This window comes from Bombyx mori, chromosome 14, assembly GCF_030269925.1.
Source record: "Bombyx mori chromosome 14, ASM3026992v2".
In the NCBI taxonomy this organism is placed as follows: domain Eukaryota; kingdom Metazoa; phylum Arthropoda; class Insecta; order Lepidoptera; family Bombycidae; genus Bombyx; species Bombyx mori.
Genome location: NC_085120.1, coordinates 2,895,397 through 2,911,243, shown reverse-complemented (window position 1 = coordinate 2,911,243; position 15,847 = coordinate 2,895,397). Strand labels below are relative to the sequence as shown.

Here is a 15,847-nt window from a genome sequence, read left to right as displayed (position 1 = left end):
AGATGACAATTCAATATTAAAAAGAAATTTGAAAACGAATTATTAAAAAAATTTAATATCAACTAAAAAATGAAAAATAAATAATAGTTTAAAAAACTAACAAAATATGCTTTCATACTAAAACCAACTAAAAGTAGAAAATAAATTTTTATAAATTTGGGTGCATGTTATCGATAGTTATAAATATTTTATGAACGGATATGAGTAGAAGGGTTATTATGACAATATCCTGAAAAGCTCCCCACGCTTTTTTACAATAAAATCATTTCTTCTTACACTATTTTTAATTCAAATTTATTAAAATTTATTTTCTATTTGGATTTTCTATAAAAGCGTATTTTGTTAGTTTTTTTAAACTATTATTTATTTTCCTACCTCTTCGCTGTTAGCATAAGAGGCTATTCCAGCTATGCCCAGAGGGGTAGGCGAGCTCACGGGCTCAACTTGAGAGAATTTGCTAACAATACTGAGTTACTACTGAACGGTAGGCGTGGCTCTGCCTCTGGTATTGCTGACGTCCATGGGCGACGGTAACCGCTCACCATCAGGTGGGCCGTACGCTCGTACGCCTGCATGGACAATAAAATAAAACACTAGAGCCCTAGCAAGTGCAGTGCTTTGCTCTACCACCGGATCGGAATCGCGACCCACTGAGAAGATCCGGCGAGAAACTCAGTAGGCCGTGTCTATGGATTCGAACTCTTCGTCGTAATTAAAGAGTTTGACGAGGACAGTGATCAAAAAAACAAACAGGATGAATCAATTACTTAATTCGTTCAATCGTGACACTAATTGGATTTCAATTACAAAAGATTCTGGCTATTACTTTAAAATAAAACGTTATTTTATTTTTGGTGCGTATCTTCGGAAAATTAGGAATTGAATTAATGAAGAAATTTCTAATAATAATTTGCACACAATATAATATTACAATGGAGAACTACTCATTTATACGTGTTTCTAAGTATAAAAATATGTAAAGGTATAGACAAGAGACAAAGAAAAGTAGAAAATCTTGTATTCTAATGAGAAATATTTAGCTAAAGAATGCAATGTGATTAGTCTATCATTATTGTCATAGATGGCGCTAATTACAGTTGATATTTCAAAATATAAATGTTGTGACTGGACGTGGAAAATATTTAGAAATGTATAAAGTAATTAATTAATTATTATTTATTAATTACTTAAGTAACATTAATGTTTATTAACATTTTTATAGGAATCTGAGAGACAGCAGAACTTTAATTGTGATGCATCGACTGTACTACCATATCCGTTAGTAAAATTCATTCATTTAGTGTTATCCAGTCTTACTATCGCTGCGTTACCTTTAATAATTGACTACTAATAATCCTTATAAGATACAACCAGCGTTCTAGCCATGTTAATACGTTCGCGTGAGCAACCTCATTTCTGAATAGGTATTGCTACTGTGGCGCACCTTTTTCCCATACAAAGCTTAGCAACGTCTAAAAACGTCCCGCTGTAATACGTACATCTTATGCTGATTTAGGGTACGCGGCTGTGTAGCAGTGATGGGCGTAACTAGTTACTTTTGTAATCTAATTAGTAATTAAACTACAAAATAATTTAATTACAATGTAATCTGATTACATAGTATTCAATTACATTGTAATTAGAATTACTTTGGATGTGCAAGTAATTGAATACAATGTATTTAATTGCAATATAACTAAATTACAATCTAACCTAATTACATAGGAAACATAAGGAACGTGTGCGGAGTGGGGGACGACTGCTTTATCTTTTCGACTTTTTTTTTGTTTTCTTACGCTATTATGATAAATTAGTTGTGTAGTTAATGTTTAATTTAATCTGCCAATGATTAATTAAAAAAAAAAACGTAAAATGATACAAGATGATTAAAATAAAGTATATATAATGTGTTTTATTTTTGTGTTTTTCAAAAAAATTATTAATACGATATAATATTTTGTAAGGCTACCTAACATAACATAACAAAATAGTTATATGATTAATTATCAGTAATTATAAGTAATTTGTTTCAGTTACATAAGTAATCTGTTACAGTTAATGTAATTAGATTAACTTATAATCGAATTACTTTATAACTGATTACAATAAGTACTCGCTGTAATCAGTTACTTAAGTAACCTGTTACAAAGTATCTCAATTACCAATTACAATGTAACTGTAATTTGTAATTATTAATCTGATTACATTTTGCCCATCACTGCTGTGTAGGCTATGTAAATCGAATGTGTTGCAGCGCTAAGTAGATGCGCCACAGGAATTTGCCCAAAAAATAGACTTCCAAAGATGTTCGGACATATTATGATAATCTAGAGGCCGTCATATGACGTTGCACCATTTCATAATTTAAAAAAAAAACGTAAGACGTTGAACGTGTTAATTGTGTGTATGTAATCTGTGGCAGTCATCAGCACAATAAATTAAATTGTATTAACTACGAGCGACCCGCCCTCGCTTCGCTTCGGAAACATTAAATTTTATTATTGATTCATAGCTGAGTCCCGCGATGTTACCCGCGGTTATTGTCGTACCGCGGGGCGAAGCTAATCAAAAAAAAGTAGCCTAAGTTACTCCTTATATCATGAGCTACCTATCAGTGAAAGTCCCGTCAAAATCGGTCCAACCGCTCCAGAGATTACGGAACAAACAGACAGACAGACAAAAATTTTAAAAAAATGTTATTTTGGTGTAGGTATGTGCCTTATATATGTTCATATGCATGTAGTAAAAAGCGGTTATTTCAATATTACAAACAGACACTCCAATTTTATTTATATGTATAGATGGAGAGAATTAATAAAGTAAATAGTACCTAATACAAATAAATAGTTAACTTTTTTAAATACTATATTATTATTTTTATCTACACAAGTAACGAAAAATTTTAAATTTTTCAACCCAGCATACTTAAATCTGTTTGAAACTGCTATATTCATATTATTTTCATTTCCTATACTAGCGCTATTTCAGTGACTCTTCCAACAATAACTTTCTGTTTTTAGATAATCTACTTGTCCCCTATATAAGATGGTGCTTCTACTCTCAATGATACATAGAACAACTGATCCGGAGTTTTTGTTTTTAAGGAGGAATGGTTATTTTTGTTCTGAAAGCTTTTACAGTTTCAACAGGACAGGCGAGCGAGGTCGCTTAGCCGGGAGGGGGCTTCACTGGTGGTAGGACCTCTTGTGAGTCCGCGCGGGTAGGTACCACCACCCTGCCTATTTCTGCCGTGAAGCAGTAATGCGTTTCGATTTGAAGGGTGAGGCAGCCGTCGTAACTATACTTGAGACCTTAGAACTTATATCTCAAGGTGGGTGGCGCATTTACGTTGTGAATGTCTATGGGCTCCAGTAACCACTTAACACCAGGTGGGCTGTGAGCTCGTGTTACTATTGATGATCGAAGGTCATCGGCAACGGTCGTACTCTGCAAGACGATGACGTCATATGTGGCTATCACATTCCAAAAGGTATAAGTACAAGCACTACATCGAGATGTTTATGGGCTTCAGTAACCACTTAACACCAGGTGGGCTGTGAGCTCGTCCATCCATCTAAGAAAAAAAGAGGTATTTCATTACAACTACATAAATAGCTAAATTCCAACACTCACATTCCAAAGACCATCTGTGAATGTCGTTGTCGAACTCATGAGGCAAGTCCCCGTTCTCGTCTCGGGCGTCTACCATGTACTTAATGAAGTCCTCCGTGACCAGCTCGATTGGTGCCACGTACTTCTTCACCGTTTGAGGCTGGAGTATGGGTCGTTGAACCTTGGAACGAAATCTACGCCATTGATCACCGTGTCTAAAACAAGAGATTTTTTTTTTAAATAATTTGTTTTGATTTCGGATAACCTAACCTTTAATCAAGCGCATAGGGAGCACGTGGGATATGTGGGACTTAAAGGCCTGTAGATTTTGGGAGCAGACCGCGGGCCCAAGGATTTTAACCAACAACCTCGTTTGAAACAACCCTTAGCCAACCGTTACCTTTAAAAATTCTTATTAATTCACGATTTAACGAATCTAATAGAATAAATCGTGGATATTTCAAAATATAATATGCAAATCATATGCAATTTTCTTTTAATTAAATTATCTTGTAAAGAAAAACACAATCTGAAACATTACGGCAGTTTCACCTAACACGTACAAAAATAAATTCAATTAATAAAACTTACAAATTCGTATAGTTAATCTTTATTTGTATATAACAAGAAGACCGATCATCTATTTACACGTATGTAACTTTTTTTAATGATAGCCTTGAGAGACTATTTCAGCTTCGCCTTAACGTGCAGTTGAGTTCATGGGGCTCAAATCGGAAGTGTTGCTAACACTAGCCCTAGCAAGAGCAGTGCTTCGCAGAATCTACCACCGGATCGGAAACGCGACCCACTGAAAAGATCCGCCGAGAAACTCAGTGGGCTGTGTCTATGGATTATTTTCGCCGAGCCTTTCGTCACAAGCGATGGGTTCGGCGAGGACGGTGACCGGTGTCTGTGGTACCTAAAAGCACCGTTAATGGATCGGGAGGATCCGTAATGACGTGTTTAGGGCGACGTCGACTGTTTACTATTGGGTCCACAGGATCGGGTATGTAGTATGTAACGTAATCTCATTAATAATATAGCAATTTACGAGTTAAATAAACACGTAAAAGAACGAATTCAAATCGACTAACTGCTTTACGAATACAAATCGTGTGCTTATGAAAAACCCATCATTTTATTATTATGTTGGCTTGTTTTTAAATTACGCCATTTGTAAGGAAACCGCCCGAAGCAAGAGCGAACAAAATACGCGATTGCAATCGCCATGATAATCAAAGGCTCTTCGTATTCATAGTTTAGCTGGTACGACTGTGTATATGAGTCATATAAACTATTTCGCATGTAATCGTTAACAGAAGAATGTATATAACAATAGTAAAAGAGCTGGGGAAAATCACACATAGTCACAAATCATGCGGCCTCAAATTAGAGTTCTCTGTGTACCAGAGACTGATAAATATACTTTAAAAATTTATCAAAGAGCAAACAGACTTGTTCATCACACAATATTTGCCCGATATGGGAGTCGAACCCACGACAGTGCCCTGTTGGGCAGATTAAGACCATTTCTAACACGCATATAATGAAGGTAATTAGGATATCTGATCAGAAATCATGCTGATTTCACAAACGGTTAATGCTGATGTAAGATAATTGAACGGTAATTGAATACGTGAAAAAATTAATAAAACTGTAAAACACATTAATTTGCCCTATAATATAACATCACACGTTACCAATATTAATTTGGATTGTTTTGTCAAAAGCGTAGGCGTTGTAGGCTTGTTCTATAAAATATCGGAAGTGACTTCACAATCGACCATTCGGTTAATTTTACTCTATCCAAATCCTTTCGAAGCCCGAGAATTGTCCAAAATTAATGAAAATGAACTACAAAATCTCCAGTAGCAGAAAAGGGGCACATTAAAAACTTCGCAGATTTGCCGTAAAACTGGTTTTTAGTCTATATGATTGCTCATTAATAATAATTTGAGAGCAAACTTAAATAAAGAAATTCCACATCAATTCTGACCTTGACAATACTACGCAAATTGAATTATAACACACTCCCATTTCGGATAGCCATGCGGCGGTAACTATGATAGAACAAAAAATATTTGACCGATGCCTGAATCTGTCTAACGACATTTTCAATATAGGCTTACACTTAAACAAGTTCCAAACAACAACATCTGTGGCAGTCCACTAAGTTTCTCGGCGGATCTTCTCAGTGGGTCGCGTTCCCGATCTGGTGATAAATTCTACGAAGCACTGCCCTTGCTTGGGCTAGTGTTAGCAAATTCGCCAGGCTGAGCTCCCCCGTGAGATGGCCTACACGTTAGGTGTAGGTAGGGCCTACAGAGCAATTTCGTCTGCTCGATGGAAGAACTTCCTTTTATCGTTACCTTCCAAAGACATAACAATATCGTATTAAAAAATAGAATTCTATATAAATTTAACAGTAAACTAAATTTTTAATTTATTCCACTAGCCTTTCTCGGGTGAGTTTTGAAGATCGTTTCGAAGATCGGACACAAGTTGTTAGGCAAAAGGAGGTTTTAATCGGTTCTACTCTGGTATGCTTCGGTTGTCGTGCCTAACGCGAAGCCAAAAGACCAGAGAAAAAAAAACTGCCCGCGAAACCTAAGTTTAGGTACAATGAAAAATACAAATTGACATTGACAGATGAGTGTAAATTTAAAAAAAAAACAATTTTTTTAAAGTCATGGTATAATGATCGCCCTAAATAGAACAATCCAGTTGGCAACCAAATTACGAACTTCCCCAAATAATGAGAAAGACAAACGTTTACGTAAGTGCTATGTTTTATTGCGTCTATAACAGTCACTGTCAGTTTAGTCTATAAATAGATGACACGTGTGAAATACCATTGAGAAAACTCTTCGATTTGCTTTGTTGCATTAAGTCGGTGCGATTAGTGGAGCCCATGGGCATCACAACATGAAAGCACCTCGAATCTTGAGTTGTATATCTCAATTGTATAGTTATTACGCAATTTTAACATTTTTGCAGATTTATTCATATCACACCGGTGTTATTCCTTACTAGGGCTTACATGCTGGATTGGAAGATTGCACTGTCGTATCGCTCGACACAAATACGCCGACAGACTTATCTTTTAGGCCGCAACTTATCCATCAAGTACTTACTTATCTTTGAAGACGTCGTGGCCTAAAGGATACAACGTCCGGTGCATTCGTGTTGAGCGATGCACCGGTGTTCGGGTGGGTACCAATTTTTCTAATGAAATACGTACTCAATTAATTCAGGATTAACTTCCACGGTGAAGGAATAACATCATGTAATAAAAATTAAACCCGCAAAATTATAATTTGCGTAATTACTGGTGGTAGGACCTCTTTTGAGTCCGCGCGGGTGGGTACCACCACCCTGCCTATTTCAACTGTTAAGCAGTAATGCTTTGAAGGGTAGGGCAGTCGTTGTAACTATACTTGAGACCTTAGGACTTATATCTCAAGATGGGTGGCACATTTACGTTGTAGATGTCTATGGGCTCCAGTAACCACTTAACACCAGGTGGGCTGTGAGCTCGTCCACCCATCTAAGCAATAAAAAAAACAACAATCACGGTCAATGATACGAAACAATTTGACGTTACGCGATCGGTCGCGAATCGTCTGCAAACCATCTGCAAAATCGTTGCTGTTGCTAATTTTTACGTGATAAGCCCGCGGGTAAGTGTCGCGAGTTGTCCGCAAAGGAGAATTCCAAACGTCGTCGGTTCATTGATGCGTATTCGTGATCCTAATTACAATTCAACGCATACCGTCACGCAAGCGACAAACGGCATCTCAATAGCAACGCGGACCTGCTAGCTTTTACTTTGATACAATTCGTGACGTTTATATAGACATTTTTGTATTTCATCATAATTTTGTAGGCAGCGTATATTGTTCGGTAGGCAGCGGCTTGGCTGCTCCTGGCATTGCTGACGTCCATGGGCGACGGTAACCACTTACCATCAGGTGGGCCGTATGCCTGTTCGAGCAATAAAAATAAAAAAAACTCGCATTTTTTATTAATCACTAGCTGACCCGGCAGACTTCGTAGTGCCTCAATCGATAAATAAAAGACCTAAGCTTTTGTTTAAAATAAACTTAAAACAAACAAAAGGAATCCGTCCGAAGGGGGACACATTAAAGGAAAAACAAAATTATTATTTTTATTTAATTCCGAGTATTTTCATATTTAAATAATAAATAAATAAATAAATATTTTACTAACAATCACGCCACGTTAACTGGTCCCGGGATAAGTTCGTAAAGAACTTGTGTTACAGGCACCAGATAACGGAAATAAATGTAAGATTTTTATTATACACATACATATATTTAATATACATCCATAACCCTGGAAAATACATTTATATTTATCATACAAATATCTTCCCTTGGCGGGATTCGAACCCGCGACCCCCGTATGTAGTGACCATGTCACTTACCACTACACCAGACGGCCGTTGAATATTTATCTACCTTTTAAACCTTCTCTGGATTTCCACAAATAATTTAAGACCAAACTCGAGTTTTAGCGAGACTAACGAACAGCAATTCATTTTTATATACTTAGATTACATTATTTCCGATGGATACAAATTATTACGAATAGGTACTGTACCGTTTTGACCGACGCTTGTCTGAAGAAATTAGTTTTAATGTTTATATTTTATATATTTTGCTTTCCTTTTATCATCATAAACCGATATCTTGATCATTATAATTTAGTTGGAATTGTCCTAAAATTAAGTAGTTCTTCAATAATATACCTCGTAATTATACGTTCCCTAGACCACACCTTGTCGGAACGGGCCGGCCGCGTATTTGCATCATACTAATTCTAAGCAATAAAAAAATAAAAAAAATACTCTTGTGAATTCTATTTGTTGTACATGTGAATTGTATACACGTGAATTCCGTACTTAGGGAACGTACCCATACTACGTGACCCGTTTAGGGGGGGGAGCGGAGTCTTTAAAATACTACGGTCAGTCACAGGAGCGGGGGGGTGGCTCAGGTTTATGTCACGTAGTCGATTTTAGTGAGAGAAATCTCGTATTTTTTCGACCTATATTCAAATATAGCGCGCAGTGTTTAGCGCTTTGTAAACTCACACTACATAATTCTACTAGTAATTTAAGTGTGCATGCAGTCTTATGCAATAAAGACGAGTATGAACCAAATTTTTTTTTTACCATTTTTGCCTGTGATATGATTAAAAATCATAATTATGAATTACTACGTGAAAACTAAAGGGGGAGAGGGGGGGTTTTCCACGGTTTTGCATTCGTTGGAAAGGTCTCGGGCTCCGTGAGGTTTATAGCAAAGAAAATTCAGGAAAAAAATCAACAGAAAAGCGGGAAAATCTTTATTTATTAACGCGCCAGCGGCAACACGTTTATTTGACAACTGTCTATTGTGTACTACTAATCAATTGAATTGTCCTTAAAGCATAAAAAATCACTTAATGACACAAACAACATTCGTTTAGTAATTAGATTTAAAATAAGAATTTAATCGATCAGAAATTTAGCTTTATGATTATTTTTCCTCGGTTCTTAGCTTTGAGTTTATTATCAGTATAATCTATTTTATATGTTTAGTTTGATTTATGTTAATAAGAATATAAAGTAACAAATTAAAATGTTGTAAAACGCTACTTATTTCAAAACGTTTCTAAACGTTTTTAAACGTTTTGTAAGTTATCAAAATGACATCCATCAAAGTGACGTTTTCTAAAATCGGGGCGGGCGGAATAAGCATATATTAAGTGTATAATCTATGGAATAAGCCCCCAGTTAATTTCATATGACAAACCGGTATTGTGTTCACTGTGAAATTGTGAAAAAAAAGTAAAAAAAATTAGTTATTCGTTTCCTAACATTTCAATTGGAAAGCATCAAATCAATCACGTGTATTGTGCAAATTTTTATTCAATTTTAACAGCAGACATTTGTCTTTAAGGTCGTAAGTTGAACTGTGTAAATTATGTGGATCGTACATTTGAGGTTAAATTCACCACTCTGTCCATAGTCCAAAATGCCTAGAGGACGACGGGCGAACATCGGCCGCCGCACAAGACATGCAAGCCAGCAACAAGTGTATTCACAGAACTTAAGCGAAGAAAGACAAAATATAATAAGAGAAAATGCCCGATTGAGACAACGCGTGAGCACACGAAGATCATTGGCATCATACAATCGCTTGGCATTCCAATATGATCCCACTGCGAACTACAGTGATGATGAAAATTTAGATATTGGACCAATGACGACTATATGCCGATATTGCAATGCGTTAAAGTTCAAAAGAGAAACGGCTGGATTGTGCTGCGCAAGTGGAAAAGTCAAACTAGATCCATTACTTACACCACCACAGCCACTGAAACTATTGTTCGATGGAACTGATCCCGATTCCAGCCATTTTCTTCAACACATCCTTGAATACAATAACTGCTTTCGCATGACTTCCTTTGGCGCTAATATCATTCGAGAAGGCGGCTTCATGCCGACTTGCAAGGTAAAAGATACAAAACACATAACCAATCACTCACACCAACACAATGAATTGTAACACATAACAACTACATATACACCACACACTACATCATCACACGAAGTTACACCGTATTCTTCAACAAATGATTATTTGCAATTACAAATCCAAGGACAAATATATAATTTTCATGGTTCAATGGTGCCAACACCAAATGAACCGCATCAATTTCTGCAAATATATTTCATTTCGTCGATGGTGGATCAGCTGAATGTGCGGTGCAATATACAGGGAACTCAACAGTTAAAGAGACGAATTATTGAACAGTTGCAAGCATTTTTTCACGCTAATAATGCTGAGGTTAATATGTTCAAAACAGCATTGGAACGAATGCCATCGGATACGCACAAATTTATCATAAGAGCGGATTGTACCCCAACAGGTGAACATGTGCGAAGATTCAATGCACCCACCGTTAATGATGTTGCTGCAATTATTGTTGGCGATCCAACTAAATCGCGAGACATTGTCGTTCAGCGAAGAAGCAATATCATGCATCGTGTAAACGAGACACATCGTTTGTACGATGCGTTACAATATCCAATCATTTATTGACAAGGGCAAAACGGATACGACATCACGTTGAAGATGGTCGATCCAATTACAGGTACAATATTCACACACTAATTATTGCTATTATTGCTATTATTGGTTTCCATTAACAATTCATTTAATTTTGCATTTTCAGACGTATCAACGAATAAAAATCTAAGCGCAATGAATTACTATGCGTATCGTATGATGATTCGTACACATGAGAAGAATGCCATTCTGAAGTGCCGTCGGCTATTCCAGCAATTCGCTGTCGACATGTATGTCAAAGTCGAGACTGAACGTTTAGCGTTCATCCGATTCAATCAGGCAAAGCTACGATCTGAGGACTATATACACTTGCGTGATGCTATTCATTCAGATGGTGATGTTCAAAATATTGGACGTCTGACGATTCTCCCATCATCTTATATCGGAAGCCCACGCCACATGCACGAATACGCTCAAGACGCTATGACGTACGTGCGAAATTATGGAACTCCGGATTTATTTATTACGTTCACATGCAATCCGAAGTGGACGGAAATTGAACGTGAGTTAGAACCGGGCCAAAAACCGCAAGATCGCCATGACATAATCGCCAGAGTATTTCAGCAAAAACTCAAGGTTATGATGGATGTGCTTACTAAGTATCGAGTTTTTGGTGACACACGTTGTTATATGTACTCGGTGGAATAGCAGAAGCGTGGACTACCGCATGCTCATATCCTAATCTGGTTGCTGAACAAATTACATTCAAATGAAGTGGATGACATCATATCAGCTGAAATTCCTGATCCAGTCACTGATCTCCATCTACACGATATTGTGACAACACAGATGGTGCATGGACCGTGCGGTGCATTAAATCCATTATCGCCTTGCATGGCTGATGGAAAGTGCACAAAACGATATCCGCGACCGTTAGTTGCTGAAACAGTCACAGGGAACGATGGATATCCAGTTTATCGTCGGCGTTCAAAAGAAAATAATGGTCGAACTATCAAAGTTAAAGTTCAAAATCAAGAGATTGAGATCGGAAATGAATTCATTGTACCATATTGCCCGCTGCTATCAAGAATTTTCGAAACACATGCAAACGTTGAGAGTTGTCATTCGGCCAAATCAATCAAATATTTGTGCAAGTACGTCACAAAAGGCAGCGACATGGCTGTGTTTGGTATTGCGTCGGAAAATGCGAATGACGAAATCAGTAACTTCCAAATGGACAGATACGTCAGTACTAATGAAGCACTGTGGCGATTATTGTCATTTCAAATTCATGAAAGATATCCCACAGTTGTACATTTAGCAGTGCATTTGGAAAATGGCCAAAGAGCTTACTTCACTGAGGCTAATGCGGCACAACGAGCTGAAAGACCACCATCGACAACATTGACTAGCTTCTTTGCAATGTGTGAAGCAGATCCATTCGCAGCGACGCTGATGTACGTTGAAATGCCCAAGTATTACACTTGGAATCAATCAACAAAGAAATTCCAACGTCGCAAACAAGGAACCCCAGTTCCAGATTGGCCACAGGTGTTTTCCACTGATGCACTAGGTCGCATGTATACTGTTCATCCTAGAAATGATGAATGTTTTTATTTGCGACTGCTGTTGGTAAATGTACGTGGACCAAAATCATTTGCGCATTTGAAAACTGTGAATGGCCACCAATGCCAAACATATCGAGAAGCATGTCAACTATTGGGTTTGCTGGAGAACGATTCTCATTGGGATTTAACACTTGCGGATTCAGTTGTTTCATCAAATGCGTACCAAATACGAACGCTGTTCGCAATTATCATCACCATATGTTTTCCTTCACAACCAATTCAGTAATGGAACAAATTCAAAGACGAAATATGTGAAGATATCTTGCATCGCTTGCGCATTCAAACGAATAATCCTGACATCCAAATAACCGATGAAATCTACAATGAAGGATTGATTCTGATTGAGGATCAATGCTTGACTATTGCAAACAAGCTAGTGATTGAAGTAGGAATGATTGCGCCAAATCGATCGATGCACGATGCATTCAACCAAGAATTAAATCGAGAGCTGCAATACAATGTTGATACATTGCAGGAATTCGTTCGAAATAATGTGCCGTTGCTACAACAACAGCAAAAACAAGTATACGAAACATTAACGCAAGCGGTGGACAATAATACTGGTGGTCTATTCTTCCTGGACGCACCTGGAGGAACAGGGAAAACATTTGTCATTTCATTGATTTTGGCCACTAATCGATCAAGTGGTGACATAGCTTTGGCGTTAGCATCATCTGGAATTACGGCGACCCTTCTAGATGGCGGTCGTACTGCACATTCTGCGCTTAAGTTGCCACTCAATTTAAACACAATTGATACTCCAACATGCAATATTTCCCGATCCAGTGCAATGGGAAAATTATTGATGCAATGCAAGCTCATTGTTTGGGATGAGTGCACAATAGCACATAAGAAATCACTTGAAGCACTTAACTTCACACTGAAAGATCTTCGGCGAAATAACAACATCTTTGGCGGCTTGATGATATTGTTGGCAGGCGATTTCAGGCAGACGTTGCCAGTAATTCCCCGTGGAACGCCTGCAGATGAATTGAATGCTTGCCTGAAGGCATCACCTTTATGGAATAACGTAAAAACATTATCGCTAACCACTAATATGAGAGTTCAACTTCAAAATGATCAAAGTGCTGCACAATTTTCCAAACAATTGTTATCTGTTTGAAATGGAAAAGTCCCAGTTGATGCGACATCTGGATTAATTACTCTTACCAACGACTTTTGCCGATTTGTAACTCTCAATTAGCTCTTATTGAAAATGTTTTCCCAAACATTAGTGAGAATTATCAGAATTATGCTTGGTTAAGTCAACGAGCAATTCTTGCCGCAAAGAATAATGATGTACACGCACTGAATTTCACCATTCAATCAAAAATTGCTGGCGATTTGGTGACATACAAATCCGTTGATTCCATAACAAATCCCGATGATGTAGTAAATTATCCAACGGAGTTTTTGAACTCTCTGGAGTTACCAGGATTTCCACCACATAACTTGCAACTCAAAGTTGGTACAGTTATTATGATATTGCGTAATTTGAATCCACCGCGACTTTGCAACGGTACTCGACTTTCGGTAAAAAGACTTATGCCGAATTTGATTGAGGCAACCATTATTAACGGAAAGTACGCAGGTGAAAATGTATGTATTCCTCGAATACCAATGATTCCGACTGATCTTCCGTTTGACTTCAAACCATTGCAATTTCCAGTTCGCCTTGCGTTCGCAATGACAATTAACAAGTCGCAAGGCCAATCGCTTAGCGTTTGCGGGATAAATTTAGAAAATCATTGTTTTTCACATGGGCAGTTATACGTTGCGTGTTCACGAGTTGGGAAACCATCCGCTTTGTTTGTGTTAACGTCAGACCAAAAAACAAAAAATGTGGTTTACCAAAGAGCACTTCAATGAAACGGATAATTTGCGGGCACGTATAACGCTTCGATTCAGTATTTACTTTGGATTCACTTTCATTTACTTAGAGAAGTTCAACTAAATAACACTTCATTTTTGTAATCGAAATGTATTCATTACTGTTGTGAAATGAAATAAAAATTTTCCTTTTCTAATATAAAACAAACAAAAAAAATTCTTCATCTTTTAAGCACCAAACGAAATGTTGCATAAAATGAAGCCATCTGGTGGCGAAACGGAGTTCGCCGGGTTTGCTAGTGTCACTATAACAATCACAAAGTCCTTGGATCTAAGGATATTGGCACACGATCTCACCTTCAAACATAGCTGTATCATCGTGCTAACGAGACATCAGTTATATTATGCGGACGAATTTCGGCATATGAATTTTTTGGTTTAGAAGACTGTGTGTTTAGCTTCCCTTCCTTTGTCGCTAGGGGCGCTGTTCCAACTGCATACGAATTTAAGTTAACTTTTACACGATCGAGAACGTTAAAAAGCTCGCACTGAGCACACTGACGCCCACATAATCGATAATTAATTTAATTATTAAATAATTTAATAATTATTAAATATATTTAATTATAATTGACAATTAATTATCTATTCCGTGCTGACGCCAACAAATAAATATATCCTGTAACAAATTGGTTCACGGGTTGGTGGAGTTTCTTAGCTATAGAACGTAATAGCTAAAGATACGAACGTAAATACATAATAGAAGTTTTTATTAGTAACATTTCCAAACCAGTCTTAACTCTTTATGAAGTTCAAAGTCTGAATTTGAATTTTAGTGGATTACCCTAGAAATATCGAAGATAATTTCTCCATGACATATTCAGCAGCAGCTTAGCGTTGATCCGTTATACAACACGGCTACAGTACGTATTCTTTATTGATTCCTCAAAGAAACTTGATTGATCATAGCAGATCGATGTAAAATCATCTTAGTTAAATGTAAAATTATTAATACCTGCCTACGACGTATCGCGCAATCACCTTCATTAGGCCACGGACGTTTCAAATCTGTTTTTCTGTCGCAACGTATGGTTCGAATGATAGTTATTAAGTACCTACAGCATTTGTCAATGGAAAGTTCTGGAAAATCACGATTTCAATAATACATTTAAATATCAATTACATACGAAAATAATTTATAAAAATGATCTTTCGTCATTGGCCTACGGAACACATAATTTTTGTATTTCAAATAAAAGGAAACGTTTGGAATTGTGCATCTTTTTTTTTATTACCTTTGTAGGCAGACGAGCATACGGCCCACCTGATGGTAAGTGGTCACCGTCGCTCATGGACGTCAGCAATGCCAGGGGCAGAGCCAAGCCGCTGCCTACCATTAAGTACTCTCCGCAAGCCTCGTTTGAAGAAGGACATGTCATAGCGCTCGGAAAACACCGTGGAGGGGAGTTCATTCCCTCCGTAGACCCAGAGGTTCCAAGCGATCTGTGAGAGGGGGACTATCGACCATCCGAACAGCCCATTTCTGTATGGAGTCCAATGGAAGTAGCTGGAAGCATCTTTTCGCAAATCTATAGAGTGGGTTTATTATGTTAGTCGAAATATAGAATTTCACAACTCAACATTACAGCACCTGACGATAAATACTGCACATCGACTTTTGGAAAGAGACAGTCGGCT

The 15,847-nt window shown here is 37.4% G+C and overlaps 2 protein-coding genes across 2 annotated transcripts in view; one reads left to right on the top strand and one right to left on the bottom strand.

Moving 5' to 3' along the window:
• LOC101737332 (probable cytochrome P450 301a1, mitochondrial) overlaps positions 1-15,847 on the bottom strand; it is a 40,579-nt gene that overhangs the window by 16,435 nt on the left and 8,297 nt on the right. Inside the window, exon 2 of the mRNA XM_021353186.3 lies at positions 3,634-3,827. Within this exon, the coding sequence (XP_021208861.2) occupies positions 3,634-3,827 (194 nt within the window). The remainder of the gene's footprint in view (positions 1-3,633; positions 3,828-15,847) is intronic.
• LOC119628402 (uncharacterized) lies at positions 9,418-15,421 on the top strand. The gene is made up of 2 exons (XM_038015502.2): positions 9,418-10,776; positions 10,858-15,421. The coding sequence occupies exon 2, from the start codon at positions 11,541-11,543 to the stop codon at positions 12,543-12,545; it is 1,005 nt and encodes a 334-aa protein (XP_037871430.1). The 5' UTR covers positions 9,418-10,776; positions 10,858-11,540; the 3' UTR covers positions 12,546-15,421.

Coding starts and splice junctions, on each gene's coding strand:
- LOC119628402 (XM_038015502.2), top strand. CDS start 11,541: ATGGTGCATGGACCGTGCGGTGCATTAAATCCATTATCGCCTTGCATG.